The 27,461-nt window shown below is 45.4% G+C and overlaps 2 protein-coding genes across 2 annotated transcripts in view; one reads left to right on the top strand and one right to left on the bottom strand.

The window, feature by feature from the left end:
* PARPBP (PARP1 binding protein) overlaps nucleotides 1-27,461 on the bottom strand; it is a 236,194-nt gene that overhangs the window by 161,531 nt on the left and 47,202 nt on the right. Inside the window, exon 2 of the mRNA XM_078674673.1 lies at nucleotides 15,106-15,271. Coding sequence (XP_078530799.1) covers nucleotides 15,106-15,255 — 150 coding nt within the window. The 5' untranslated portion in view covers nucleotides 15,256-15,271. The remainder of the gene's footprint in view (nucleotides 1-15,105; nucleotides 15,272-27,461) is intronic.
* The window catches only part of NUP37 (nucleoporin 37), a 240,694-nt gene continuing 229,509 nt past the window's right edge, over nucleotides 16,277-27,461 (top strand). The window contains exon 1 of the mRNA XM_078674695.1: nucleotides 16,277-16,523. The gene's annotated coding sequence lies outside the window, so the exon portion shown is untranslated. The remainder of the gene's footprint in view (nucleotides 16,524-27,461) is intronic.

The raw sequence follows: 27,461 nt of genomic DNA, 5'->3' as shown, positions 1-27,461 counted from the left end.
GATCTATCATTTGAGTAGCTTGAAGCCCAACGGGCTCAATGAAAGAATGGAATTTACGTGTTACTTATAATATGTGATTACTTGTGTAATACTATCTGAATATGCGTAGTAACATGTTTTGCACAGTACATGAATCAGCACCAGATTTAATTAAGTGGACAGCGTAGGACCCGTGGGATGGAGCGCGATAAGCGAATGTTTAGTATTCGAGGACAACACCTCGTAACAGATAAAGTTACATAAGAGTAGCGTTTAAACAAAAAGGAACATCTTTAAGGTGCGCATGCGCTAGTATCGTGTTTGAACAAACAGCGTAGCAGCTACACGGAGCGGAGGAGCTTCGCGTAACGGGGAAGAATCCTGTTTTCATTAAGGTGAGAGATGATCTCGGGACATAGCCCTTAATGGTAGATAGAAAGAGCATTGTAATGCACAAACACCCAGGCAGGCAGCGGCAAGCGCGTAATATTAGATGGGATAACGGCCAAAACAGGGAGGCGAAGTCATTTACGAGCGTCACACACGAAGTAAAGCCGTGCAACCATAGGAGTACAGATAGCGCTATTTAATTTCATAACTTGAAACTGAAAGTGTATAAGATGGCTTAATATGATTTTTCATGAATTTTTGAGATAGATATGAATGTTTCAAAAAATGTTATGTGTTTAATTTTCAGACGTTCCCTGATGAAGGTGCACAGTAGCACCGAAATGCATTGGAATTACTTATGTTTACGCCTTATATGAATTGAAAGGAATTCAATGTGAATGAATTGGTGAAAACAAGAATTAAACATTACTAATGAACCAAACTACAGTATGAAAGATATTGTTTATCATAGCTGGGATCCAGCATTCAATACTTGTGCCTAGGGTGACACCTGTGATTGAACAGGTGTGCGACCAGTAGAGTATCTAATACACCTTGGAGGGAGGTGATACCCCAGAGCACAGTTTAAGCAGCACAAAACCACCTAGGAGCGGTGCACAACCTATTTACTTGAAGGGTTTCAAGGTTGTCATCCGAGGCGAGTGTATCTCCAGACAGGCGGACGTCCTCCGCTCTAACCGCTCCACCCTGACAAGGCTTGAGGGGTAACATCAAGGATCTGGATGCCGCCCAGGCAGCATGCCCGACCCGGAAACGCTGGCGCTCCTGCGTCAAAAGCACACAGAATTCTCGGATCAGGCCGGCCGTGAATTGTCCTCCCTGGGCAGAGAGGGTCGGTGCGCCGGTTTGGTGAGGGAGACCGCCCGGGATGTACCCTTGCTTACCTTCTAAGCCCACCACGCGCAGCCTCCTATATTACGGCCCTCAGTGATGGCGGTCTGGATAGGACCACCTCCCCGGATGATATTAAATCCCATTTTATCGATTTTTATTCACAACTCTATTCGGCCTGTACTCCTCTGCCACGGGAGAAGTTTGATCGATATTTTGATTCCTTTGCCCTAGTCTGGCTAGAAGAATACCATTGTAAATTTCTTGATGAGCCTTTTTTTAGGGAAGAAATATTGGCAGCCATAAACAGCCTCCCGGGTGACAACGTCCCGGATCTGGACGGCCTGCCCGCCTCGTTTTACAAATCGTTCGCTGACATCCTGGAGCCGCATCTGGCGGCCATGTATAACGAGTCTTTTGACACCGGTCTATTTCCGTCGTCGCTGAGCGAGGCTTTGATAACCCTACTCCTTAAGCCTGACAAGCCTGCCAACCGTCGTGACTCCTATCGCCCCCTTTCCCTTATTAACATAGATCACAACATTTTTGCTAAATTGATCGCCTCCCGCCTTCTCCGATTAATGCCCACCATCGCCCTCCCCGATCAATCTGACTTCATACCTGGGAGGGCAACCTCACATAATCAAATTAATCCCACCTCTCCGGCCGTGGCCGCCCTCCTTGACGCCACAAAGGCGTTCGACACTCTGGAGTGGCCCTTCCTATTTTATATTCTACCACGTTTGGGATTTAGAGACATCTTTATGCGCAAGATTAGACTCCTTTATAGCAATCCGTTGGCACCTCTCCACATTAATGGTCAGGTTTCCAATCCCATCAGCATCGCCCGTGGCACCCGTCAGGGGTGTCCATTATCGACCATGCTTTTTGCCATTGCGATGGAGCGCTTGGCCGCGAGGCTACGACTGCACCAAACGCACAGGGGCATCGGTTACTTGTCTCGTTCCCTTCTTGTCTCAATGTACGCGGATGATATCACCCTATATGTCCGCCATCCTCAGGAAAACATCAGCCCCCTGGTCCGGGAGATCATAAATTTCGGTGGGCTCTTGGGCGTCCAGGTGAATTGGAGTAAGTCTGTTCTGTTTTCCCTGACGGACGCCACTGTTCCCTTCCCATCTGACTTCCTGTTTGAGTGGGCATCTGGCCCCATGCGCTACCTGGGCATCTGGTTGAGTAGGGATTTAGATGAGCTGTGGAGGGCGAACTTCGGGCGGGCAGTGGACTGGCTAGAATCCAGGATCCCTTCGTGGAGCAGACTACCGCTGTCTCTGGCTGGCCGGATCGCCATTGCCAAAATGGTGGTTCTTCCTAAATTCCTTCACATCTTCTTGAATATACCTATCCCCCTTACTTCTCATTTCTTCCGCAAAATGCGCTCTTTAATCATCTTGCTCGTTTGGGCGGGTAAACAACCCAGGGTGGCATACGACATCCTCACTCTCCCTATGTCTGCCGGTGGGATGGGAGCGCCTGATTTTCGTATTTACGCCCTATGCACCCAGGCCAGCTTTCTGCATCCAGGCCAGATTTCTGCATCCACCCCACCCCCTATCAACCCCACGTCACGGTTGAGTCCGACTTGGCTTCTCTCTGGCCTCTCAACTGCTCTGTTCGCGCCCGCGGTACGTCCCCGGGCGGAGGTTGACACAGTTGAGATGCTGCGTTGGGCCTGGTCTTGCCTGCGCCAGCACTCTGGACTCTCTTCTCTCTGCTAACACCATGCCAATTGTAAATCACCCAGATTTCCCCACGCTTCAGTCGTCCAGCATGTCCCGACATGCCGCACGCTTGGGCTTCAGGACTGTGGCGGATCTCTTCCCAGAGAACTCCTTTTACTCTCTTACAGACTCTCCGGCGCTGCAAGATACACTGCTATTCTATCATCTGCGCGCCACTTGCCGGAAACTGCACCCCACCTTCCCTTGGCCCCGCCTACCCTTCCAGCTCTGGATTTCATATACTCATCCTCCTCGTCGCACAAGTTAGTTACCAAGCTTTACGCTTTCTCCCTGGCGTCATCCCACATCTCCTCTGATAGGGCACGGGAGGCGTGGAGTGTAGACCTGGGAGCGGACATATCGGAGGCCGACTGACTTTATTGCTGTAATCAAACCAAAAAGCTGTCTCCAAATTATCGGCTCCGCCTGATCCACTTCAAGTACTTGCACAGGCTGTACCGCACCCCAGTGCAGCTCCATCGGCTCGGGCTTACCCCTGGGGATAACTGTTTGCGCTGCGCTGCCCCTGCCGCGGACTTTGCCCACTTGGCGTGGCTCTGCCCTAAGGTTTCCGAGTTCTGGCTGGCGGTGTGCTCCTCCATCTCTGACATCACTGGCGCTGCCGTTCAACCTGATCCTCCCCTGTGCCTCCTAGGCGTTGTCAAGTTTTGCCCAGATTCTTCTCGCCGCCTAATCTCGATGCTACTGGTACTCGCCAGATGTAGGGTGGCCATGTGTTGGGGCGGCGGCCTGCTCCTAAGGTTGAGAGTTGGCTGGAGGATGCCTCGCGGTGCCAGACTCTCTTGTTGGAGTTCTGGGACTTAATGCCTGTCAGATCCCGCCCTGTTGACATTTGGGTCCCACTGGTTTCCTACCTCCTCTCCCGTTCCTAACCAGGCGGCGTTTCCTCTCCCCCGCTCCCCGCCGGCCCTGGGTCTGCGGCAGCCGCCAGTGTTACATGTGCCTCATATGTCTTTATTCTTTAAAGAATGTTCTTGAAAGAAAACAAAAACTAATAACATTGTTGTTTCTAAAAACTATTTGGCCCTGATTCCAAAAAGGGTTTACAAGTCTGCCCTGTAGCTCTAGCATATTAACCTGTCTGAAAAAGCAAGGAACAAAAAATGAGGACAGTTAAAGTGTAACCTAGAAGCTTCCTCACGTTGAACAACAAACTCCAGTCTCACCCTTCCCTGCTACCATATAGCCATGCTCAAAAAGAACTAATTAGCAGCCCCTTGCTAACAAAGTTAGCTAAAAGTACTAGGGTCTACATTCTGCTCACTTCATTGTCTAAGTCTCCATCGGCTAGCTACAGGAATGCAGGTAATACATTTTCGTTGTCTGGGAAAGCTATCCTTACCCCCCACCTTGCACCATGTCACTATCAGGAGCATTCAGAATGGATCCCGCTTCGCTTTCATAATTAATACTTTAAGCCAAACTTTACAGGTGAAAATCTCCCGAGGCATCTCCTTTTTGGTGTTTGCATCATTTGCTCTGTAAACTCACATTGCTATAATCAGGTGGTACTGCTGCCTTTGAGCACAGCATAAATCACTCAATATTTCCATATGTATGCGTCCAGCCATTACTTCAAACTTCCAACCCTGTAGCTGATCAGCTGTTCTTGCTAAGGTGGTTATCCATCCACAAGTAGCCTTTTAGTGGATAGGATGTTGACCAGATTCTAGTCCTTACTACCTAATAAATAACAACCTAACATGCAAATAATATTTTTTACACAGTCTTACATTTTCAGACTGCATGCAATTTAAAAAAACGGATCTGTATTCCCATGAAAATTGAACTACCAAATGTTACCTCTGCTTTTCTTTCAAATTAACTTCTTACTTTCAGTCCTCTGTATGCCTCCCTTCTCTGAGCAGAGTCGACTTCAAGTTTGCCTTAAACTCCATTATTAGATTTCCTCAAATTACTCATTTCAAAGATAGCAATTTATCTTTTTAAAAGTAATACGCATGCAACCTAACAAATAATCTCCTGTAGCCTATCAAACACATCTCCAGTCATGTTCATGCTGCTTTTCACCTATAGAATCTATTGCACATGTTTTATTCACCTGACAGATTTGTACACCTGTATGCAAACAATTGGGTACCAGAGAACATGGCGAAGATCCAACGCAAGACCGTTGTTTACTAACTAAATTCTTCGGCTGCTTGTGGGGTATTAGAAGGAATATTTTCAAGTCTTTTTACCTACTGTGATAAGTGGTTTAATTAATTCCAGTGTGCTAAACTTGTTTTAATAATGTCACTTTTATTGTAGGAACATTTTCTACTGCGAACCCGCTATATATAGGACCTGTTAGACAACATAGCGGACCTCATTGCCCTTCATGGCGAATATATGACGATACAACGAATTCCGTTGCAACGCATGCCTTTACCACGCATGCGTTACAACGGAATTCGTTTACCACGCATAAACTTTTCCTCGATTATTTGCGTGGTGACGTCATACGTCGTTAAGAGAAAACGGCATTTTTTCCCCGATTTCTCTTAAACGACTCTGATGCCGACGTGACTTCTGATGAGTTGTTTTATTTGGGGGGGGGGGGGGAGACCCCCCCAAGCCCCCCCCTTTTTTTTTTTTACCTTTACCACATATGCCTTTACTACAAACATCGTAGTAAAGGCATGCGTGGTAAAGGCATTAGTGGTAACCACGCATGCGTTGTACTGCATGCGTGGTTAAAGATTTCGTGGAAACGGCTTCGTTGTAAAGGCCGTTTCCCCTTCATGGCTGTTGCCAATTTTACTTGATCCTGTGCAAATGTTTAAATTAGTCTCTTTTTTATATATTCTAAACTTTTGTAATATGTCTTGTATACCTCATGGCTGATTTTAATGATCTGTGATAAAAAAAATATTTATTATGCACACTTGCACTTTTATTGTCTCACAGCCAAAATAAATTTAATTACTGCCAACCATTTGCACGAATTCACATTCCTCCTCCACCGCCAAAGATCACAACTAAATCCTGTTATGTAATTCACCACATAGAACCTGGAGTAAATGCATGTAACGGTTTCCTTAGAAGCACAAGACTAATTTCAAAACCACGGAAAATTAAAAAAAAAAAAAACAATTCCGGAGCAGCGGGAACCTTTGAATTCCGGAGCAGTGTGCTGCCCGGTGTAAAGCGCTTGAACGACTTGTTATGTGAATAAGAACTATATAAAAGGCAATCACAGTATGATAACATATGTAACCCTCTTGGTCCACACCAATGCAGATACCATAATACTCAGTGATAGGGCAGTCCACGGTAGTTCATACAGTTTTAATCACTCACATAATACAAAACTGCTATGGTCCAAAACAATAAACCAGTTCTCTCCAATCAAACAGGCATGAATACAAATGAAGATATCTGACACATTCTGCTGGGCAACGCAAAACTTTAATTTAGTCTGCCATTGCAAGTCCCAACAAGCGACATACCAGGACTGCTTGTTGACATCTCACAATGAAAATCAGATCAGGGATTAATTTACAAAGTTCATCCCAGCATATCTCCTCAAACATCCTCTCTCAAACCAATTTCTGCTCAGTACTCCAACTTTAAACAAAATATCTCACAAGGAACAAGCTAGTGAAGTAACCAGCTAAGTGGACCATGTTCATAAAAAAATACTAGCAAGGAATCTACTTAGCGGCTGGCTTACGACAAAGCATAAGCAGAACATCTGTCTCACACTTTTTCCAACCATCACAATGCTAAGTACTGCGTCCCATACCATGACAGCGGCAGCTCAGTGGTCTTCACACACAACACTAGTATGCTTCCCAAATATGATCAAAACAAAGAAAACACCCTTCCAGCCACACACACTACATGGGTTAGGATGCTGCTTGTGTAGGCAAGCGTTCCAGCACCCTACATGGGGTAGTAAGTGCTAAATAAATGTTGTAATAGAATACAACCGTATTAATGTAAAAAAACTGACATACTAATGCCACTTCCTCTCCCCTGACAATTAACAAGAGTGCGGGAGGGGTGATGAATGGACCTGGCCGCCCCTGGTTCTTCGGGTAGAAGGGCGAACCTAGCTTCATGGCAGGATGGACTTGGGAGTGGGGTACATCCCAGGTGCTCAGGGACATGGTGCGTGAACCTGGCCAGCAGATGTCTCATGAGAAGATCCCTCCTGTGCTGTCAAAGAGGGTGGAGGAGTAGCAAACACTTATAGACCCCTTTTAGAGCAAGGTCAAAGAGCTGCTGGAAAAAAAAGCAAAATAACTTTTCATCCGGTACAGATGATGGTAAAACCAATTTGGATGAGTCTTCAAAAGACAAAGAAGGGCTGCACTTAAGGAGGTTCAGGGTGAAGAAGTAAGGGGGTGGGTGTGGGTGCGCTAAAAAGCGGAGATTAACACAAGAGGTTGATGAACTTGAACCTAGTGATTATGCCCTAGGTCAAGAAGATAATCTAATTTGTACAAAATAGGTGGTAATGGTGCAGAAGGGGTGGTGTGCATGGGAAATGAGTGCAGAGGGAAAGAAATGTTGAGGCAGGACTAATTATTGGACGCCAGTCGGTCAAGAATAAATGGGGTGCAAAATCATGGGGGAAAGAAAATGGGTAAGGGTAGGCGCAGGGAATGAGCCTAGAGAGGGGGGGGGTGATTAGGAGTTCAGTACACAGTTTGATGAGAGAGGCACAGCAGGGATCAGTAGGGGGGCGTGTTGGCATGTGGATGTGGTGCAAAGCTAAATATGCAGAGATGGAGGGCGGTTTGTAGGGTGCAGTAGGGAGGAATGTGACTTATGGGAAGTGCGAGCAGTGCAAGTGGTCTTTGACCGAAGAAGGGATAACTGGTAAGGTAACTAGGAGTCTCTTGTATTGCCCAGCTACCCCAGTGTAAAATCAGAGTATAGACTGGTAAGGCAGCAGAGGACCGCACTAGAGGGGATAAGGTGGGCTGGAGAGGCGGGACAGGAAAAGAGCTGATTAAGGTGGATGAAGAAGGTAACAAGTCATATTGGGTAGAAGGAGAGAAGGGTGGGCATAGGTCTGTGTCTGTAGGCAGTTTAGATCATAAATTAGGGAGACCAAGTCATTAGGGGCCCATCTTATGGCTTCAAAAAACAGGAGAGAAAAAAAAGACGAAAGGATGAATACATAGAGGTGTTCAAACTATTACTTTGGCAAGTGAGAGTGAAGGCTCTGAAGATGAACCGGAGCAGTCAAAGATGTTGAATATGTTGATAACTGCTGAAAGTTGGACAGTAGCTTTCCGGATTTATTCTAATGTATACTGTGAGAAATATCTAAAAACAGAGTGTGGTGCTGTTAAAATGTATTAATGCAATATAAAAAGTGCTACTAATGTTTGGGAGGGGGAGGAAATAACATGGATCCTTTATGATGAGGATTTTGAGCCAGGTTGGCAGAGGAGGCAGAAGGCAAGTGGGGAAGAGTTAGACACAGACCTATGGTTGCAATGGATAGCACCCATGAGGACAGATTTGGCATCTTAAATAGCAAGTACTTTGCCAGTGGTATATAATCAATTTCTAGGGCAGCCCATCCATGCCAGGATGGGTGGAACAGGAAGAAGTCTAATGAGCAAAGTGGGCGGGGCATATTGGGCATTTTATGAAGCCTTCTACAACAAGGTGTACTGCAAGTTTAGACATGGAAAAACAAAAAGAACATGAACACTCCAAGTGTGAAGTAAACCATCCAGTCAAACTCTGTTTAACCAAGTTGGGGCTGGGGGGGCGGGATAGAAGGGGGTTTTGGAAGTTGCAATCAGCCAGCAGGAGGGGTGGACCACAGCAGCCAGAACAGCGAAAGCCAGTTACGGTAGACATTTTACAATATTGGTTGGAATTTAATCCCAGGCAGGAGGAAGCCGGACTACTTGTAAATGGATAGGTTTCAGGTTTTGGGGTACTGCAGTAGAGACCTAGAACTAAGAGATGGACTGAAAACCTGCATTCTGTGTGTTATCTTGAGGTAGGACAGACAAATCTGATGAAGGTGCAGAGGGCACAATGGAAGGACTTTGATGAGTGGCCAGTGGAGTGATTGTGTCACCTGTAGGAGCTATGCCTAAGAAGGAGAAAGGGGAGTTTGGTTTGGTGAAGAGCCCACCTTGGTTGGCCAGACATAAGCGAAAAGAATTGAGCTCAGTTCATTATGCTTCGGTGGACGTTGAAGTTGTATGGCTTTTCTGATCCAAATTATGAGTTGCTGGGGACATAGTTTCTGGGGCACATCTTCAAGGATAAAGCTCTGCCTGTGAGGTGCTCCACTTAAGTATCGGTTTCAACAGTTTAGTATATTTTACCAAGGTTTCACTTTTATGGCTGTTTATACTGCTGTCACACAATAATGAATTATTTTTTTCTTCGTGGTGTCATGAAATTTGAACATGTACCAGGCAGGTCATGGCAATTATCAGCCCTTCATGATCAAGTTAGGTACTTTCAGGTGAAAAGATTGTGGGTCCAGAAACTGTTGAGCGTTTTGGGTGTCGAAATTGACTCTGTTACAATAGAAGTGAGTTTAATGCTTGAGAAGAAATTGGTGATTCGAGGACTGTGGAAGGCAATTTAGGTACTATTAGAAAGGACTGTGGAAGTCAATTTAGGTACTGTTAGAACATCTTAATTTTGTATGTAAAGTTGGCTGGGAGAACTCTCAGAAACTGGGTTTCTGGCTGACAGTGGTAAAAGCCCTGGTCAAGCAGTAAGCACAATCTTAATAAGGGTAACGCACAAGCAAGCCCTAAATTAACCTGCGTCACCCTCTGGTTGCTTGGCACAGAGCAGTCAGGCTTAACTTTAGAGGCATGCCAGTAATCATCATTTCAATGCATCACATCAGTCAGAGTTGCCAGAGGCAACAAAAAAAGTTTTGTCAATTTGGAATCCCTTTACATAGGTAATACATAGCAGCAATAGCTGCAACACCTAGTGCCACATAATTTATCACATATTTTGGGAAATCAACCATTTATCTCCAAACAAGCTTAAAAGTTCTGGAAAATACACACTTTTTTGTCTCAGAAGACCACATTTCAATTTTGGAATACATATATTGATTCAGCTAAGAAAATCCTTCAAATTTAGTAAACTGGACTGCTCACACAAGAGCTACTTTTAGGTCGCTGGAGAGCTACCAGTAGCTCATGAGCTACTTGTGGAGAAGGCTGGTGTAATTTGTGCAACACTTAAAACAGTGAAAACACCACACACAAAGATTCCACACCAGGTTGGAAAAATAGAGTTACATGTATAAATAATAAAGATCAAAACTACAAAAATCCAATAAGCAGAACCCAAGTTTTGAATTTTTAAAGAATAATCTGTAAAACAGTGTTTAAAAGCATAACCCGCCAACCGAGGATATCTGGCCGTGCTGGACAGAGCCAAATTCAAAAGTTTAGGCTGGCGAGGATGGTGTTATGTTATACGGTATTTGCTAAGCGCAACTTTCACTCCGAGGGGCATCATGGCACTGAGCAAGTTGCTAACGGAATGGATGGCTGAGACTAAGAAAAGAGATTTGAGAAGTGTTTTACATAGCGTATCAGGTGCCGTAAAAATCCACGTTTTCTGAGATTTCATGAAGAGGGTTTCTCATTGGATGAAACGTAGGTGGTTAGGCAGTTGGTTCCAGGCTTTTGTCCCTAGAACTGCAATTGATCCCCCCCCCCTTTTGAGATGTATCTGAAAACAAGGGGTTTTAGTAGATTAGCATTTGAAGATATGAGGGATTGGCATGACAGATCGCGTGTTAACCTAGGCCGTAGATAGTGTGGGCCTGAGGAATGAAAGATTCGGAAAGTAATTAGGAGGATCTTGAACAAGATTCTTTTATGGATAGGTAGCCAATGCAAAGCCTTTAGAGCAGAGAATACTGATCAGTGTCTGGGCCATTTTAAGACAAGTAGGGCTGCAGCGTGCTGTGCCATCTGTAGCTTGTGTAGGACCGACTTATTGGCTCCTGCATAAGGCTGTTGCAATAGTCCAATCTGGAAGTGATTAAGGCAACTGCCACTGCCTGTCTTGCCATACAAGAAAGTAAGTCAAAGAACTTTTTAAGTGACTTTATTAGATGGAAACCAGTTCCAGCTATGGCTAGGGATTGATGGTGAAAGGATAGTGCTGAGTCAAATTTGACCCCCAGATTTCTGGCTACTGTTGCTGTATTATGGGGGTGGAATGTCTGAGGGCCACCATAAGCTAGGGGAAAAGATGTCCTTTTTACTTAGAGGCATAATTTCAGTTTTTTCGGAGTTGCATCGTAAGTGGTTAGTTTTCACACAGCGAAAGACAGCTGTAAGACATTGTCGGAGATTTTCTTCCGCCAGTGTGGTGTTTTTATCTAAAACTAAGATTAGCGATTTATCGTCCTCGTAGGAGATAGTTGCGATGTTAATGGATAACATCAAACTAAACAGGGGAGACATATAGACATTAAAGAGTGCAGGACTGAGGATAGACCCTTGCGGTACCCCGGAAAGCAGAGGTTTTTCTGCTGACTGACAGTGTCCAAGAGTGATGACTTATGAAGGTCGAATACAGTACCAGATTAGTCCCGCTGAAGTTTTACCTTCTCAGGTTTTGTGACAAGAGTCCCGTTCATAGGGGAGAAGTTCGCTGGGAGCAAGGAGAACGTTGCTGGTGATGGTTGCGAGGGGGTGGGCACGAAGAGCGGGGGGGCACAAAGAGCAGGTCAGGCAGCGCAGGCGGTGGCTAGGGCCTCGCGGTGGCAATCCACACTGCTTGCTGTGTGAAGAGACTAATTTGCAGCGGCTCACACAGATTCTGTGCGAGCTGCGCCGTTCCGGAACAGGCCTGTTCACGAAGAGCCCAAAAGCTTGACTTCAAGTGCTCAAGAACACCACCAAGGCACCAAGAACTTGAGAGGCACCTTTTTGGGGGGCAGGAACTTGTTGAAGACAGATCCAGGGGCTGCGGCAACCTGCTAATGTCCCAGAAGCTCAGGTCAGGAGGCCAGCAGAGTATGCCTTTGAGTCCCTCTGGGGTCCTGGGTTCAAGACGGTTTCCAGGTCAAGCTCTTCCTCTCCAGGCAAGAGGGCAGCAGGTCAACACAGCAAGGCAGCAGCTGCTTCAGAATATCAGTCCAGTAGAGTGGCAGTGCTTTCAGCAGCACAGTAGTCCTTCCAGACAGGGTATTCACAGGTCCAGAGGTGTACTGAAGTGGTGGTGTCTGAGGGCCAGTACTTATACCCAGTTGGGCCTCTGAAGTGGGGAAGACTTCAGAGACAGGCCTTTGAAGTGCACAGAGGTTCTGCCCTTTCGGTCCTGGCTCCAGACTAAACACAGTGAGATGTGCAACCCTTTGTGTGGGGACAGGACACAGCCTATTCAGATGTAGGTGAGGCTGGGTACAGCTCCTACCTCCCAACCTGCCACGAAAGCCCATCAAGTCACACCCAAGCACCCATTGTGTGTGGCTGTCTAGGGGGATACGCAAAGCCCAGCTGTCACTCACCAGAGACGTGACAAAAGACAGGCAGCAGGCACCAAATGGCTCGTTGAAGAAACTGTCAACTTTCGAAAAGTAGCATTTTCCGAATTGTAGTTTAAAATCCAACTTCGCCTTAAGTTAGGATTTTAAATTAAGATTCAGGAGACACTAGACTTGGGGGTTGTCTGTCTTTCCAATTTGAAATTACACTTATAAGATGTAATCCCAATGTTATCCTATGTGAGGAGATCAGTTAGATATACATTATTTTTAAGTGAAGCTTTATATATGTGGTCTCCAAGCCATCTGCCAGGTTGTTTAATTGTAATATCCACCAGCTTCATTAAAGCGGCCCTTTTCACACAGTGTCATCTCACCCAATAGGCTCTATCTGATCATGGCTTAAACCCCTCCCCTCCCCCACCACCACCAAAGCATAAACTGACATACAAAACAAAAGCTTATTCCCTACCAGTACCTACATATGCACACACAACAGCTTGTTCTTAACATTAAGACGTGCCAACCAATCAAGATCGCTCAGATACTCCAGAACAAGTGTCTGCATGTGCGCTGAAACAGTGCTCAAGAGCTTAGAGAAGAACATTAAAGGCAGATGACTGCTATAGAAATGCATGTAACATTTTCACAGGGTCAATTCGTTCATTCCATTGTCAAATTTGTACCTTTAGGGTCTGCATTTAGTGGAAAGATTATTCTGAATAGAGTGTATTGGAGGAAAACTACAAGAATTAGTTATGTGGCCTCCATTCATTAGTTCAACATAATTGCATTAATGTGTCCATGTCATGATCAATTCTCCGTTTACTCACACAATCAGTAACGGCCTGCCAGTCACTATACCTCTGACCCATTTCAGAAAGGTATTAAACATTAGAGCACTTGTCCCTGAGCTAGCACAAGTACCAAAAAGCACTACACGGTTCAAGTTAGAGGACCTCAAGTGAGATCACTACTCTCTGCTCAGCTGCAACAAACGGTTCCTGTACTGAAGTCCAACAACAACATTGCTTCATTTAAAGGCCACAATACGATAAATCAGTCTAGCTCAAATTAGCAGTAGCCAATGGGTTTGGGATCAGCCAGATCAAAACAGCTTAGTAGATGGGAAGAATGGCTATAGCCTTACAATACTGACTCCAATAACACTATTAGAGAATGGTGATACTTGTCTGCTGAGAATAGACCACATCAGGAGGAAACAAACTAGAGAGCATGAGAGAAAGTTGAAGGTGGTGTTACTAGTACTGCCCTACAGAAAGAATGCAATAACACACCCTTTCACCAATTTCTAGAAAGATAAATCAGTGTTAGACCCAAATCACTTTGAGAATGGACATACAGCCGTCCAAGCTAAAATACTTTTCGCATCCTAACGCTGTTCAACTAATGTACCCATTTACTTATCAAGGCAGTGGCATCGCTACTACAGGTTTGTCGGTCTCCTTCACAACCAATTTCTTAAACAAATGTATCCACTGACCCAATTGGGTTGCAGAAATTGAGGGTGCCTCATCAGAAAAACCAAGGCATATCTCCCCGGCTAATCTACACTCTTCTGACAGGCATCCAATGTAAACACCCTTTCCAATGAGATTAGGAGTCACACTCACATCCATTCATTCATTCATTCATTCACTCATTCTGCATTTCCTTGACACTGTCAGAGGTCTCATACTTTGTTATTCATAGCTAGTGTCTCAATATGACATGCATACAGAATAACTAATTTTGGCTTTAAAATTAATTGTGTGAAACACTCAATTGAAAAACTCAGTTTTTAAATGTATGGGGTATTGTTGTGAGAACGTGAATGAAAAAATGTATGGGTGTACAGTAAATAACTGTATTGCAATTCTTATAACTAAGTACCTTTCAACATTTGCTGCCATTTCATAGAAATAAAATTTAAAAAAATATATCCAACCCAGCAGGCAGTGGGAGGCACGAGACACCAGATGTACCACTGACTAATAGCACATGGGCCCTAGTGTCAGCAAGATTTATTGGCAATTGACGATAGCAAAAACTTTGTGCCCCAAACTTAACATACTCAGACGTGAGTCCCTTGCTCACTTTGCCACTGGATTCAAGCAAGCCGGGCTGAAGACGGCTGTAATGCCAGAAACCGGTCCTCGGAAGCTTGTTTCCGGTCCAGGGAAGGCATGGCTTGGCAGTTCGGGCTGGACTGTTCCCATGAGGCACAGGGTCAGACTGATTTTCATATAGCCATGTCTGAACTGGGGTGGCAGAGTGGGCTAAAGAACGGTGATGGATCAAAACCAGATCTTTTGACTGGGTGTGAGTGTTTGATTGGTTCAAATGCTCCGTCCATCACCACCCCCTTTTGTACCAAACTTAACATACAGCACTTCCAATGACCATTAATGATTTAAATCTGGTACTTTGCAACAACAGTCAGTAGATAAACCAATTAAACACCTGCAAATTGCACAAGTATATTAAATCATGCTCACTGAATTTAACAAACTATCCTGCAACAAAAGCTGTGTATGCACGCTTTAATATTATGAAAATCAAAACACTGACATTTATAAAGGATGTTTACCTCCATTCATAGGCCAGTCATTTTTTATAAGCCTTAAAAAACACTAGAGAAATTAAACTGAGAGCACAAACCTGTTTATGGACTTCAGCCATTGAAAGTTGCAAAATTCTGAGCATACAATCAGCTCCACACAGAGTGACCCTCTCACAGCCAGGTACAGAAGACAAATGTTTTCTGAACAATTTGACCATGTTCAAAACATCCTGGTGCATAGTAGCCATCTTTTGGAAAAAAAACCTATAAGAAAAACATTAGAACAAGGACAACATTAAGCAAAAGACTAATTAATGTTTAGTATTAGCTTTAAGGAGAACCTAAGACGCTCGTGCCCTTTTAAGAGATACGCCTAAACTCAAATTATACGCGGATGATTTAGTTTTACATATTCAACCAGATCCAGTAGTGATAAAGGAAATATTTACACTTTTAGGACATTTCATGGCTGTAACTGGCTAAAATATTAAAACTGCAAAATCAGAGATGCTGCTTTTTAGTGTGGAGGTTAAATGCTTGCCAGTATTCCTCCAGAAGGTACACAAGAAAAGACCTATTAGGTATTTGGGCATTTGGATTACGAAAAATCTTGAACAGCTCTATGAATTGAATGATATCCCCCTGCTCAGGAAGATTGGACAGCAATTAGATAGTTGGCAGGCGCGGTCTATCGCAAAGATAAAGATGCATATTTTGCTCATATTAAACTTTCTTTACACGGCCCGCCCAGTTTATCAAAATAATGACTTTTGTACTAAAATGTATGCAAATATTTCAGAGTTCATTAGAAATAAAGCCAACCTGTGAATAAATATATTAACATTGTCTCTTCATTGTTAGGAGGGAGGGATAGCACTTCCATATTGGAAAGCATATTATCAGGCAGCTTTTCTAGTGATGCATACTAGCATACATACTATATCGAAGGCTTCAGCGGTAGACAACTTTTATATGGAAAAGAATTTGAATGAAGCTCCACTATATTCAAGCTTTATCAAATTCTATGAGAGAAATCCCAAGTTGATTAGATAGAAGGCCTTAGCGTTATTTAAGCACAAGTTAATGTAGATTCTCTCAACATTCCATAGATTTTGCCCTCAACTCCTCCTCCCAGACCTGAATCCAGATTGGAAGAGTTGAATGACCAGGAGTCCAGTCCTGGTTTTCACGTTGTCATGCCGCCGCGGCTCTCAAGGACTGTGACCCGCGCTCGCGACCCCGAGGATCTGCAACTGGCAACCGGCACCCACGGCCAGCAAGGACAGCAAGTACAATAGCTGGCACCGGCTCTGTGACCTCCGCGGGAGACCGTGGCCCTTCTGCCCTCTTACAGCTTCCCCGCCTGCCTCTCCACGACTGCTCCTGCTTCAGTCATGGTGTTCGGAGCAGCAGTCGTGGAAATGAAGTAGCCAGACTGCGGGTGGCTGCAGCTGTGATGCCGCTGTTTCCTGGGGGCCAGAAAGTGGGAGAAACAAGAGCTGGAATCTGCGACCAGGTAGCCCACTCAAACCCCCCACCCCCAGTCTTCCCCCACCTGAAACATTACCTGGGCAGGAGGCAGGGCACGGTGCTGCCTGCTGCGTACCCTGTTGGTAGGAGCTGCGGGGGCCTGTGGAGTGCTGCCCCTTGGGACGGCGGGAGCCCCGGGGGGTGGGGGGGAAGAGTCGCTTTGCCACCTGCTGTGCTGCCTGATTGTTTGGTAGGAGAAGAGGAGCAGTCACACGCCGCCTTAGTCGCCTGCTGCCTGCCGCCTTTGCTCGCTGCCTGCCCCGCCCGTTGCCTGCCGCCAGCAGCTCGGTGCTTCTCCTCTTGGAGCGGACTTCTGGAATGGAGGTGAGAGCCGCAGGGGGCCTCGGGCTGCTGTGTACCACCACGAGCTGCAGGGTAGCTGTGTATTAGGCTGGTCATCACTGTGGCGACTGCAACGGCCTTCTGCGTAGTCCAAGTCTGTCAAGAGGTTCCCTCTTAGGACGCCAAGCAAGATCTGTACCTTATCTCTGTAACCTTTGCAGGTACAGCACCCAAAACATCATACCGCCCATAAACTTGTTAGATTCTGATACTCCTACCTCCACAACACAGCAGATTGAGCCAGTGCAGCCAGGGATTACCCAGAGTCCGGTTGCTTGTGACCCTCAGCTCCTGGGCATCTTGTCGACGGTGGCCCTGGTTGGGGCAGTAGTAACGGGGTAATTGGTGTAGCGGCAGTCGCTGCTAGTCGTTGAGGCTCTCTCTGATCATGCATCTCATCACCGAAGGAAACTAATTGCCTCGCCGGCACCCCATGTGCAGCAGAGATTCAGATAGGCTGCAGGAAGGTACGCCCAAGGCGCGGAGGGGTGATTTCCTTTTGCCCCCCCAGGTGTGAGGTGACTTGTTGATTTGCTGAAGTCTTTCTTTCAGGGGATCAGCTACCACCAGAAGAGGGTATTGACTACCAGGGTAAAACACAGTTTTTGACAGTTGGGCCTCAACCACAGGATGACTAAAAAAAAAAAAAAAAAAAAAGCTTTCCAACGCCAAGGAAATGTTCTTGTAAAATCAAACCCCTTGACTCAAGTCTCATCCAGAAACGTAAGGAGTTCAAGAAACACAGTCCCTGACCCGAAGTCATTTCTAAAGTCACCAAAAGCAGGACTTATCACTCAATTTTTTCACGAACATCATCTCAGTGACAGGAATCCCCCCTGCCCACTTGACTTACCAGTAAGTACTAAATCCTGCAATGTCATGAACTCCCTCCTGGAGAGATTTTATAGCACTCAGCCCTCTGTGATATCAGGTGAAAGAATTTAAACTGGGAGACGCCAGAGCCAATTCTGCACTTAGCCGGGAAATTAATACAATCAAGCAACTGATCTATCCAACTTACCTGGGACTACCTCTGCTCCAGTTCTTGGAAAACATGTGCAGGTTGTCCCAGTTCAAATACACTTCCACCAGCAAGCAACTTTGCAGTCCCCCATTTTGATGCCTTCCTTAGCGCCATCAGGACTTGGCTCAACTAAGAATGAAACACCAGCACAACAAGGAAACTGTGGTTTCCTATCACCAATATTTGTACAGAATTTGGAAACAAAGATACAAAGAACTTGGAGCTTACCCCAAAACTCCTCAGACCGGCCAATGATACTCTGCCCTCTTCTTCACCAACCCAGAGCTTTCAAAGCCAAAATTTACATAGTAGCAGCTTCATAAATGACCCTGATCCAACCTCAACTGGCAAAACAAATAAATCAAAGGCAAGGGCACTACTTAGGCAGTCCAACAGAATGGAGCTGCAAATTGATTTGCTATCAACAATTGCACAACGCTTGGTGGAGCTAAACATCAAGGTGGACTTCATAGAAAATAGGCTCAGTGACACGCAGGACACCCGATACTGTTCTTGCATGTGCGCTGAACTCATCGATAAATGGGCAACACTCCCTAAAATCCTAACAGCCTTGGTAGTCGCACTGAAGGATTAAACAGAAGGAACGATTTGCCAACCAATCAACAGTGGCATGGCATCCACAACAGACAGTGAAGAGCATCAAGCCAATTCAGCTATAATTTCCCTCAGTAATTCCATAATAAAACCAGACAACCAGGTTTTACCCACATCCACCAAAGTTAACACCAGGTCACTAGGCCTCAACTCCAGCCCTAGATCTACACACCTAGCCAAAGTGCTTGAGAGCAACAATTCCATCCAGGGAAGAACGGACGTTCCTCTCTCAAGGAGGGCCAAAAAAAAGCTAAGGAAATTAGAGAAAAAAACACAAAGGCTATTAAAAAGGTTAATACCACAAGTCTACAATGGGAAAATCCGGAATTTTCCAATCTGCACTATAAAACACGCTTTGAGCGATGAAATATCTAAAGTATCAATTTCACCAGAAGCAAAACAAGCGACTGAAAGACCATTACAGTCAACTCCCTGAACTGGGGTCTCGCTTAATTCACTTGGTCCGGCAATAAATACTCGATCAGTTCCTTCACCAAACAACAAGAAGTCGGAACACAAAGATCAACTAAGTCCGCCTAATGAACAAGGATCTGATTTTGGTATCTGCGCCCCACAGGGCCCTTTCCCATTGGTTCCTTTGAGGACCAGTCCGCCAACACAAAATCCTAGGACCAGCACAGAGACCATTCAGAGCGATATAGGCCCAAGCATCAACCAAAATATTTTATACAACGGTCCAAACATCGAACATAAAGTACAGCAAACCAGTAATCCAAGAAAAGTCTGCAAAAAAACCCATGAGGTAATCCTCACGCCTAGATATTTCATCAAAGGCCAACATGATATTTTAAATAAGGGCAATATACTTCGTCTATTTAAACACATTCTGACGTTGTCAGGAACACACTCGGATGAATTAGTCTGGGTTAAGTTCCTTTGTCTTACCAGTGATACCCATGGGGATTCAACCTCGATAGGGCTGAGTGGCCACACCAGTATGGGGCTAACTCCAGAAGATATATCGCAAATGGCAGACTGGGGCATTGATATTGCCTATCCTTGCCCCAGTCTGCCATTTGCGATATTTCTTCTGGAGTTAGCCCCATACTGGTGTGGCGACTCAGCCCTATCGAGGTTGAATCCCCATGGGTATCACTGGTAAGACAAAGGAACTTAACCCAGACTAATTCATCCGAGTGTGTTCCTGACAACTGGCAGACTGGGGCATTGATATTGCCTATCCTGGCAAGATGGCGGCCGCTTAGTGGCCGGTGCAGAGGTGCAGTGAGGGTCCTGCATGTCTTTTGCCCGATGTCGGTCTGAGCAGAAGCAAGGTGCGGCAAGGAGCGGCAAGCAGCGGGGAAAGGAAACCGACCGCGATAATGCTGTCGGCTTTTACCATATCTGTCTCGTTAAGGATACTTCTGCGAGGAGCGGTGTGGACGCTGGAGAGGCTCGTTGCTGGTCGAGGAGGCTTCTCAGTAACAGGAGGGCGGAGCCTGATGCGGCGCCGGCGGAGTTCGCGGAGCAGAGGAGTAACGGGAGCGGAGACTGCGGGAGTTGGTGGACACAGCTGCTCTGGGATCCAGCAGAGGTGGCTGTCGGCGGCTGACGGCGTTGGACGTGCATACACCCGCTCTGGGCGGCTGCAGAGACGGCTACTGGTTAGAGGTATGGCTCCTAAACAGAACCCGGGTTCCAAAGAAAATGTCATGAAGAAAAAGGGAGCGTTAAAGGGGGAAAATGAGAGCACCGCCCCCAATGACATTTGCGAGGATAGTCAGCTTCAGCCCCAGTCCCAGCAAAAGAAAAGGCAGCAAGGTGTTCCTAAGACACCTAAGACTCGGCAGGCTGCTACAATTGTGGACTTATTCACAAAAGCGGGCAAGGAGAAAACCCCTAAAGAACTGGGAGTGCACATTGTTTCCAGTGAGATGCTAACTGTGGCTGCAAGTTTGGAAAAAGATCCGGAGGCAGCAAGTTTGATAACCTTTAATAAGGGGAGCCAAAATGCTGGTTTGGGGCTCAGTGGCAAACCCCCTGGCATAATAATACCCCCAGAAGCAGTACTGGATGAAGCTATTGATGGGGCGACTGGCACTAGTATTGAGAAAGAGAGCGCTCCAAGTGAAGCCTTCTATTCTGACTCGGATGGTGGAGCAGAGTGGTCTGAAGATGAGGATGAACGTAGCTCTTTTGTGGAATCAGAAAGTGACCCCGAGAACGATCAGCCGGCTACAGCCTTGAAACTCCAAAATGCTGCAGGGGATCTACGACGAGAACTAACCTGGGACCACTCCTCGACTTTACCACTGCAAGGTAGCCCTCTGCTGGAACAGACACAACTGTCTCTGTTGGAGACAATTCATCAAGAGATTTTAGCACACAGAGAGGAAACGCGTCAAGACAGTCAGAAATCCCAGGCCGCTATGAGAAAAATGCAGGGAGTGGTTCGGAAACTCTCTAGAGCTTGTGCTACCACGCGGGATAGAGTGTCAAACTTGGAGGAGAGGGTGGTGGCTACAGAAGCCGAGGTGGCAAAGGCAGTGGAGAAGGTGGACTCACAGTACTCCCAGGTTTCAGACATACAATGGAAGCTGGAGGAGATGGAGAATAGGCTCCGAAGGAACAACCTAAGAGTCCTGGGAATTCCGGAGGGGATTGAGGGGTCCGACATCAGGTCCTACGTCATTAAACTTTTTCAGCAAACCTTTCCCGAGTTGTCCGGTTGGGACTGGCCAAATGAACTACAAAGAGTTCATCGTACTCCGTTTAAAGTCCGACGGAACGCTAAAGAAGGGGATAAACCCAGGGCGGTGCTGATTTTCCTTGGCAATTTTATCCTACGGCAGGCAATCGCAGAGAGGGCAAGACCTGATGCCAGGAGAAGCTGTGATGGGGTGTCGTTCTTTGTCCGCCCTGACTTTTGCCACATGACGGTGGAAAGGCGCTGGCGCCTCAGGGGGCTGATCAAACCCTTCCAGGACAGGAAACTCCAAGCCTACTTAATCAACCCAGCGCAGTTAAAAGTTATCAATGAGGGGAAAACACTGTATTTCTCTTCTGAAATTAAGGCCAAGGAGTATCTGGACAGTTTGGGCAAATAGGCTTTACACGGGGGATATTATATTGGTAATAGCGGGTTCCCTTTAGCTGAAGTATAAGATGATCCACATGCCCTGCTTCTGTTTGTAGCTTTCTCACGATTTGTATATCTTTCGGGCACAGTTTAGTTTTAAGAGAAGTATATTGCTGTCCTCACCGCAAACGCTGCACTTTCATCACATGCACAGTTTAGTTCTGTGCGCCTCGCTGAGTGGGGGGGGGGTGCAGGGGGGGTTGGGAGGGAAGTGGGAGGGTGTGGCAGGGAGAAAAAAGAAAATGGGAGAAAAAGTTGCATCAATGGTATTGTATTTGTGGTTGTATTATCTGGTTATAAAGGGTATCTAAGGAATCTTGGAAGGCTTAAGATATATGGTCAATTGGAGGATCGAATTAAAAGTAAGGATGGCTGACATTAGAATTTGTACAATGAATGTGGGTGGACTAAATGATTGGCGGAATAGACAGAAATTGGCATATTTTGTTAAATTTAATAAGATTGATGTACTATGCCTCCAGGAGACCCATATTCCTTGGTCAAAGCGGAACCTGATGGCTATCAATGGGTATGATTTGGCTGCTTGCTCATCACAATCCTCTACAATTAGGGGTGTTGCTATATTGATCAGGAAATCTTTGGGAGGTGTGAAAAGGACAAAGGTGGATAGCTGTGGTAGATGGGCTATAGCAGAAGCAGAGATGGGCTTTACTTTGTGTGCAGTGTATGGCTCGAACGGTGATGACCCGGAGATCTTTAACCATTTGGAAATTGAACTAGCTGGTTGGCCTGCACCGCTCTTAGTATGTGGCGATTTTAATATCTCTGCAGACTGGGTTAATAAGGGGCAGTATGCCGGGCGTAAACCTAGGGTGTTTAGGGCCATATACGCACTTATGGACTCACTCGGATTAGTGGATATCTGGGGGACTAAGGAGCCCCAAAAATCTGGAGTTACTTATTTCTCAAATCCAGCCCAGAAATATTCTAAATTGGACTACTTCTTTATCTCTACCCCTGAAATTAATAGAGTCAGCATTTCCAGGCTATCAATGGTAATATCCGACCATAATCCTTTAGTAATCGTATACCAAAGAGAGAAGTGTGAAAGGGTAAGGTCCACTTGGTCCTTTGAGAGGAGGCTACTGGAAAAGACCAGATATGTAGCCCATATCAAGAGGTGGACGGATAATTTTTTCGCTGCCAACTAATATAGTTCCTCTCGTAACGTAGTGTGGGAGTCCTTTAAAGCGGCATTCAGAGGTGAAACAATTAGCATTGCAGCCAGGCTGAGAAGTGAAGATAGGATTGAAGAAATGAATTTAGTGAAGAGGTTAGCAAAAGTAGAAGAAGAGCACATTAAGGATATCACTCTGGGGGGCGATGGCAGTAGCAGTCATAATACCCTATCAGCAATTAAGGCAGAACTGCAGAGATTGATAACTCAAAAGGCGATAGGGGAATATCAGGCCACTAGAACTAAGAGATATGAAACGGGAGAACATGCAGGCAGAGCCCTAGCCCTTCGATTACGTCAAGAGAAGTCAAAAAATGTCATCCTAAAAATAGTAGAGAGTGGTAGGGAATTCACAGGGGCTAAAGAGATTTTAGGGGTATTCAGGAAATTTTATCAGGGATTGTATCGTGGAGAGGTTTTGGATATGAGACAAGTGGATGATGTCTCTGATATAGGACCTCGATTGGACAAGGCACTTCAGGAAGAGTTGGATAGGGATATCACGGAAAAAGAGATCAAGGCTGCCCTACAGGAGCTAGCCTCAGGGAAGGCTGCCGGCCCAGACGGCATTCCATTAGAAGTGTATAAGCGTATTGAACCAGAAGTTATGCCGTTATTAATTGATCTCTTCAATGGAGTAATATGCACCGGGCAGATCCCGGATTCTTGGAAAGAAACTAACATTGTGATATGTCATAAAAAGGGGAAGCCTAGTGAGAACCCGGGGTCCTACCGGCCAATCTCATTGATCAACGCCGATACTAAGCTTTATTCAAAGATCTGGGCTTTGAGGTTGGGCAGGATTATCGGCGGTCTTGTTTCCCCTTGGCAGCATGGGTTTGTCCCCGGACGTGGCACTACGGATCATACCAGCAGGGCAATAGCCTTATTTGACGCCGATGCTGCCACGGGAGGTGAGATGGCCATGATCCTGCTCGACGCAGAGAAGGCGTTCGACCGTGTGGATTGGAGGTTTCTCTGGGGTATCTTGGAAGGCAGAGGGTTTGGACAGAAAACCATCAGAGCACATAGAGCAATGTACTTAGAGCCTAGGGCCAGAGTCACAGTTATGGGGGAGAAGTCTGACCTGTTCTCCATAGAGAGAGGAACGCGCCAAGGGTGCCCATGCTCTCCGATCCTCTTCTCTCTTTACATTGACCCCCTCATTCAAGCCATCTTGGGTAGCCCAAGGCTAAGTTCGGTGGTTTTTAATGGATTTGAAAACAAAATTCTAGCGTACGCAGACGATCTTGCGGTTTTTTCAACAAATCCCCAACAGGCAATGGTTGTTCTGTCTGAACTCACCAAACAGTTTGGTGCTTCCTCAGGGTATCTATTGAATGAGGCAAAGACACAAATTATTTGTACAAAAAATATAGTAAAGAACGACTCCAGATATGTTGATGCAGCAATTTATTTAGGAGTGAAAATTAATGCTTCAGTAGGGAAAATAGTCGAGGAGAACTATATAGCGCTTTGTAAATCCATAGAGACTGATCTGAGAAGAATGGATGGGCTGCATCTCTCATTGATCGGGAGGGTTAATGCGGTCAAGATGACAATGTTCCCTAAGATACTATATCTCTTTAGGGCAATACCGCTACTCCTGGATGAGAAAATAATGAAAAATTTGGAATCTGTCTGTATTAGATTTATTTGGCAATTTGGGAAAGTAAGGCGGTCTACAAATTTATTGTCACTTCCAAGAGAAAGGGGTGGGCTATCTTTGCCAAATCTAAGGTTGTACCACTGGACCTGTCTTTTATCACAAATGTCGGTACTTTTTCCAGACAGAGGCATGCTCGAACGAGGTAAATTTTGAAGATCAGCAACCCCCCTCTATTTATGAGTTGCTGTTAGGTAGGAAGGCGATGGGCCTAATGCTCTGTGAAGTGGACCGTAGATTTTATAAGAAAGCCAGGTATAAGATTATAGACAGTGTTTGGCGGGTGTGGTCGGCCTGTCTAAAGCAGTGTAACATCCCAAAGATTAATCCTTTCCTACAGATTTACAACTCGAGCCTCTTTTCAAGGATAGGGGCAGATAGGACTTTTAAAATCTGGAGGGGGTTGGGCATCAAGACTCTGGGAGAAGTAATGAATGGAGATGTAGTCGTAAGCTTTCTGGCCCTGCAAAATAGGTTCGGAATCCCCTCCAATCATTGGTTTGTTTATGGTCAACTGCTTAGATCTTTGAGGGGACTCAGACCAAAACCATTACCTCAGGATAACTGCCCGCTTTTGGAGGCCTTGACTAAAGGTAGTAAAAAAATTAAGACTTTGTATAATATACTTCTCTCGGAAGTGCAAGACGATGTTGAGAAAATGGAAGCAGCATGGTCTAGGAAACTTGGGAACCCCGACGTAGATTTAGACCTGGCTCTACTATTGAATAAAAAGATCCTTAGAGCCTCAAATTTACGGGCCCAGCATTATAAAACTGTCTTTAATTTATACTACACACCCTCTAAACTGTTTTCTTGGGGTCAGAGGGATGACGATACCTGTCCTAGATGTGGGGCTGGACAAGCAGATTTATTGCATATGTTTTGTAATTGTAAACTCTTGACCCCTGTGAAGACTGAGATTGAGAAGCTCTGGGAGGGGCTGCTAGGAAAAAAGATCGTCCTATCCCCTACCTTAGCAATTACGGGCATTGATTTTAATCAAAAGCTGGGGAAAGAGGAAGAAGCCCTCGTTTTTATCTCTGTGGCCGTTCTTAGGATCTTAATTTCAGCAGGGTGGAAGGATGTGGTGGCTCCGTCCTTCCAAATGTGGCTTTCTAGGTTTCTGGGAATCCATAATATCGAATCGTGCCTGTACGAACAAAAAGGGGCGAAACGAAGAGAGTTTGGGAGGAAGATCTGGGCCCCAGTAACTAATTGGAGGCAGAATAAGCTCTAATTATTGGAGTTTCCTATTGGTTTCTTATTCTATTATCTGCTTTTATCTCTCTCTCCTATTTGATGAACTGTTTTTTTTTTTTTTTGTATTGCAAGATAAGATGTATTCGGCTATTTATTACCTATGGATTGTATTATTGTACTGTTGTTGATACCCGTTGTAGGATTATCCTTGTTCTTGATTGGATTAATTTATTAGTATCTGTATTTTTTCCTATGATGCACTGTAAAATCCCTAATAAAAAAAAAAAATAATAATTAAAAAAAAAGATATTGCCTATCCTATCCCAAAGAAATATCCGCACGTGTTAGTGGCACCACGACCTACTAAGGAAGTCTACTGAGTCCTAAAGGGGACAGAGTGCAACTCACAAGCGAGAAAATTAGCCCCTGAGCCGAGTATGTACCATGCATTTAGGATCACAAGTACCTCTGAATATAGGACAGTGTATCCAAGTAGGCCAAGCTATTCCTCTGGGATGGGCAACAGGTATAGTCCAGCAGAGTAGCAACTACAAAGGCACTTCTATCAAAAACGCTGCATGCCAACTGTTCAACCCCAGAACTACGGGAAATAACATTCAGCTGTCCATGATCTCCTGGAACGTAGCTGCCTTAAAAGACTTCTGGACTATAGTTCAGTGAGTAACTACTTCCGTGGAAAGGACTTCTTGTGCCTACAAGAGACCTGGGCCACTGAACCATTCATTCTTCTCGGCTTCTATGAATTACACCCTACAGTAATAAAACGCAACATTTTCGGGAGAGCTTTTGGTGGGCTGTCAATTTACATAAACCAAGCACGTAGACTAGAGACTACTCTTATCGCAACCAACATCTCAGATATGCAAGCGGTCCTAGTTAGCGGACTGAAAATTAACAGCAATCCAATTCGTCTCTTGGTAATCAATTGCAATGTAAACCCTGCCTCCCAGCAAAAAAAACATGTCCTAATAATAATGACAACAAAAATGGACCAGCTCATACACAAATATGCTTCACACCTACACGTTATCGCTGGTGATCTGAACACACGGGAGTTAGGGAAGTCGAAAGTGCATATTCTATCACACATAGATGGAGCCTCACTGCAGCAGCTCTTTCTAAATCATAGTTTGGTCTTTGCTTACACTATCAAAACAGCCGCAGATCCTCTCTGGCTCCCTCTACCCACCTTTAGGGACAAGTCCACAATAGACCACACTTTCATCTCGGACCATCTAGTACCATACTTTAACAACTTTGAAGTGGACAATAGGGATGAGTGTGACCACAGGCCACTGAAGATGACCCTGCAGCTAAGTGGGGAATCTGCAACACAACTGGAAACACTAGGGGTCTCAACCGGAGTGGGTAACTCACAAAGAATCACATTCCACAGTTACGAGGGCAGTCTCGCACCAGGTGAACTGGGAAGCACTCTTAGCAGAATTAAAATTAGCCCTAGGGATACAAATTGGAGGCACCCAAGTGCAGGATACCCACTCTCTGGGACCTCCGCAAACAATTAAATCAAGAGACCTAATTCACACGAAACGAAGTCTTTCAAGGGCCTTGAAGGCAAGAAGGAAAGGCACCAAAAACCCCAAACCTCAGGAAATAACAGCTCTCCAGCGCGCACAGGAAGAAAGTCTGGGAAATACGCTTTAAGAAAATCGAGACAGAATGGGTGAAAATGTTCACCTTCCTCAAAGAAAGGGGACACATACAACTTTGGAGATATATTAAGCAATTTACCAACAC

The sequence above is a fragment of the Lissotriton helveticus genome, chromosome 1_1 (genome assembly GCF_964261635.1).
Source record: "Lissotriton helveticus chromosome 1_1, aLisHel1.1, whole genome shotgun sequence".
Lineage (NCBI taxonomy): Eukaryota > Metazoa > Chordata > Amphibia > Caudata > Salamandridae > Lissotriton > Lissotriton helveticus.
This window is presented reverse-complemented; position numbering and strand designations above follow the sequence as displayed.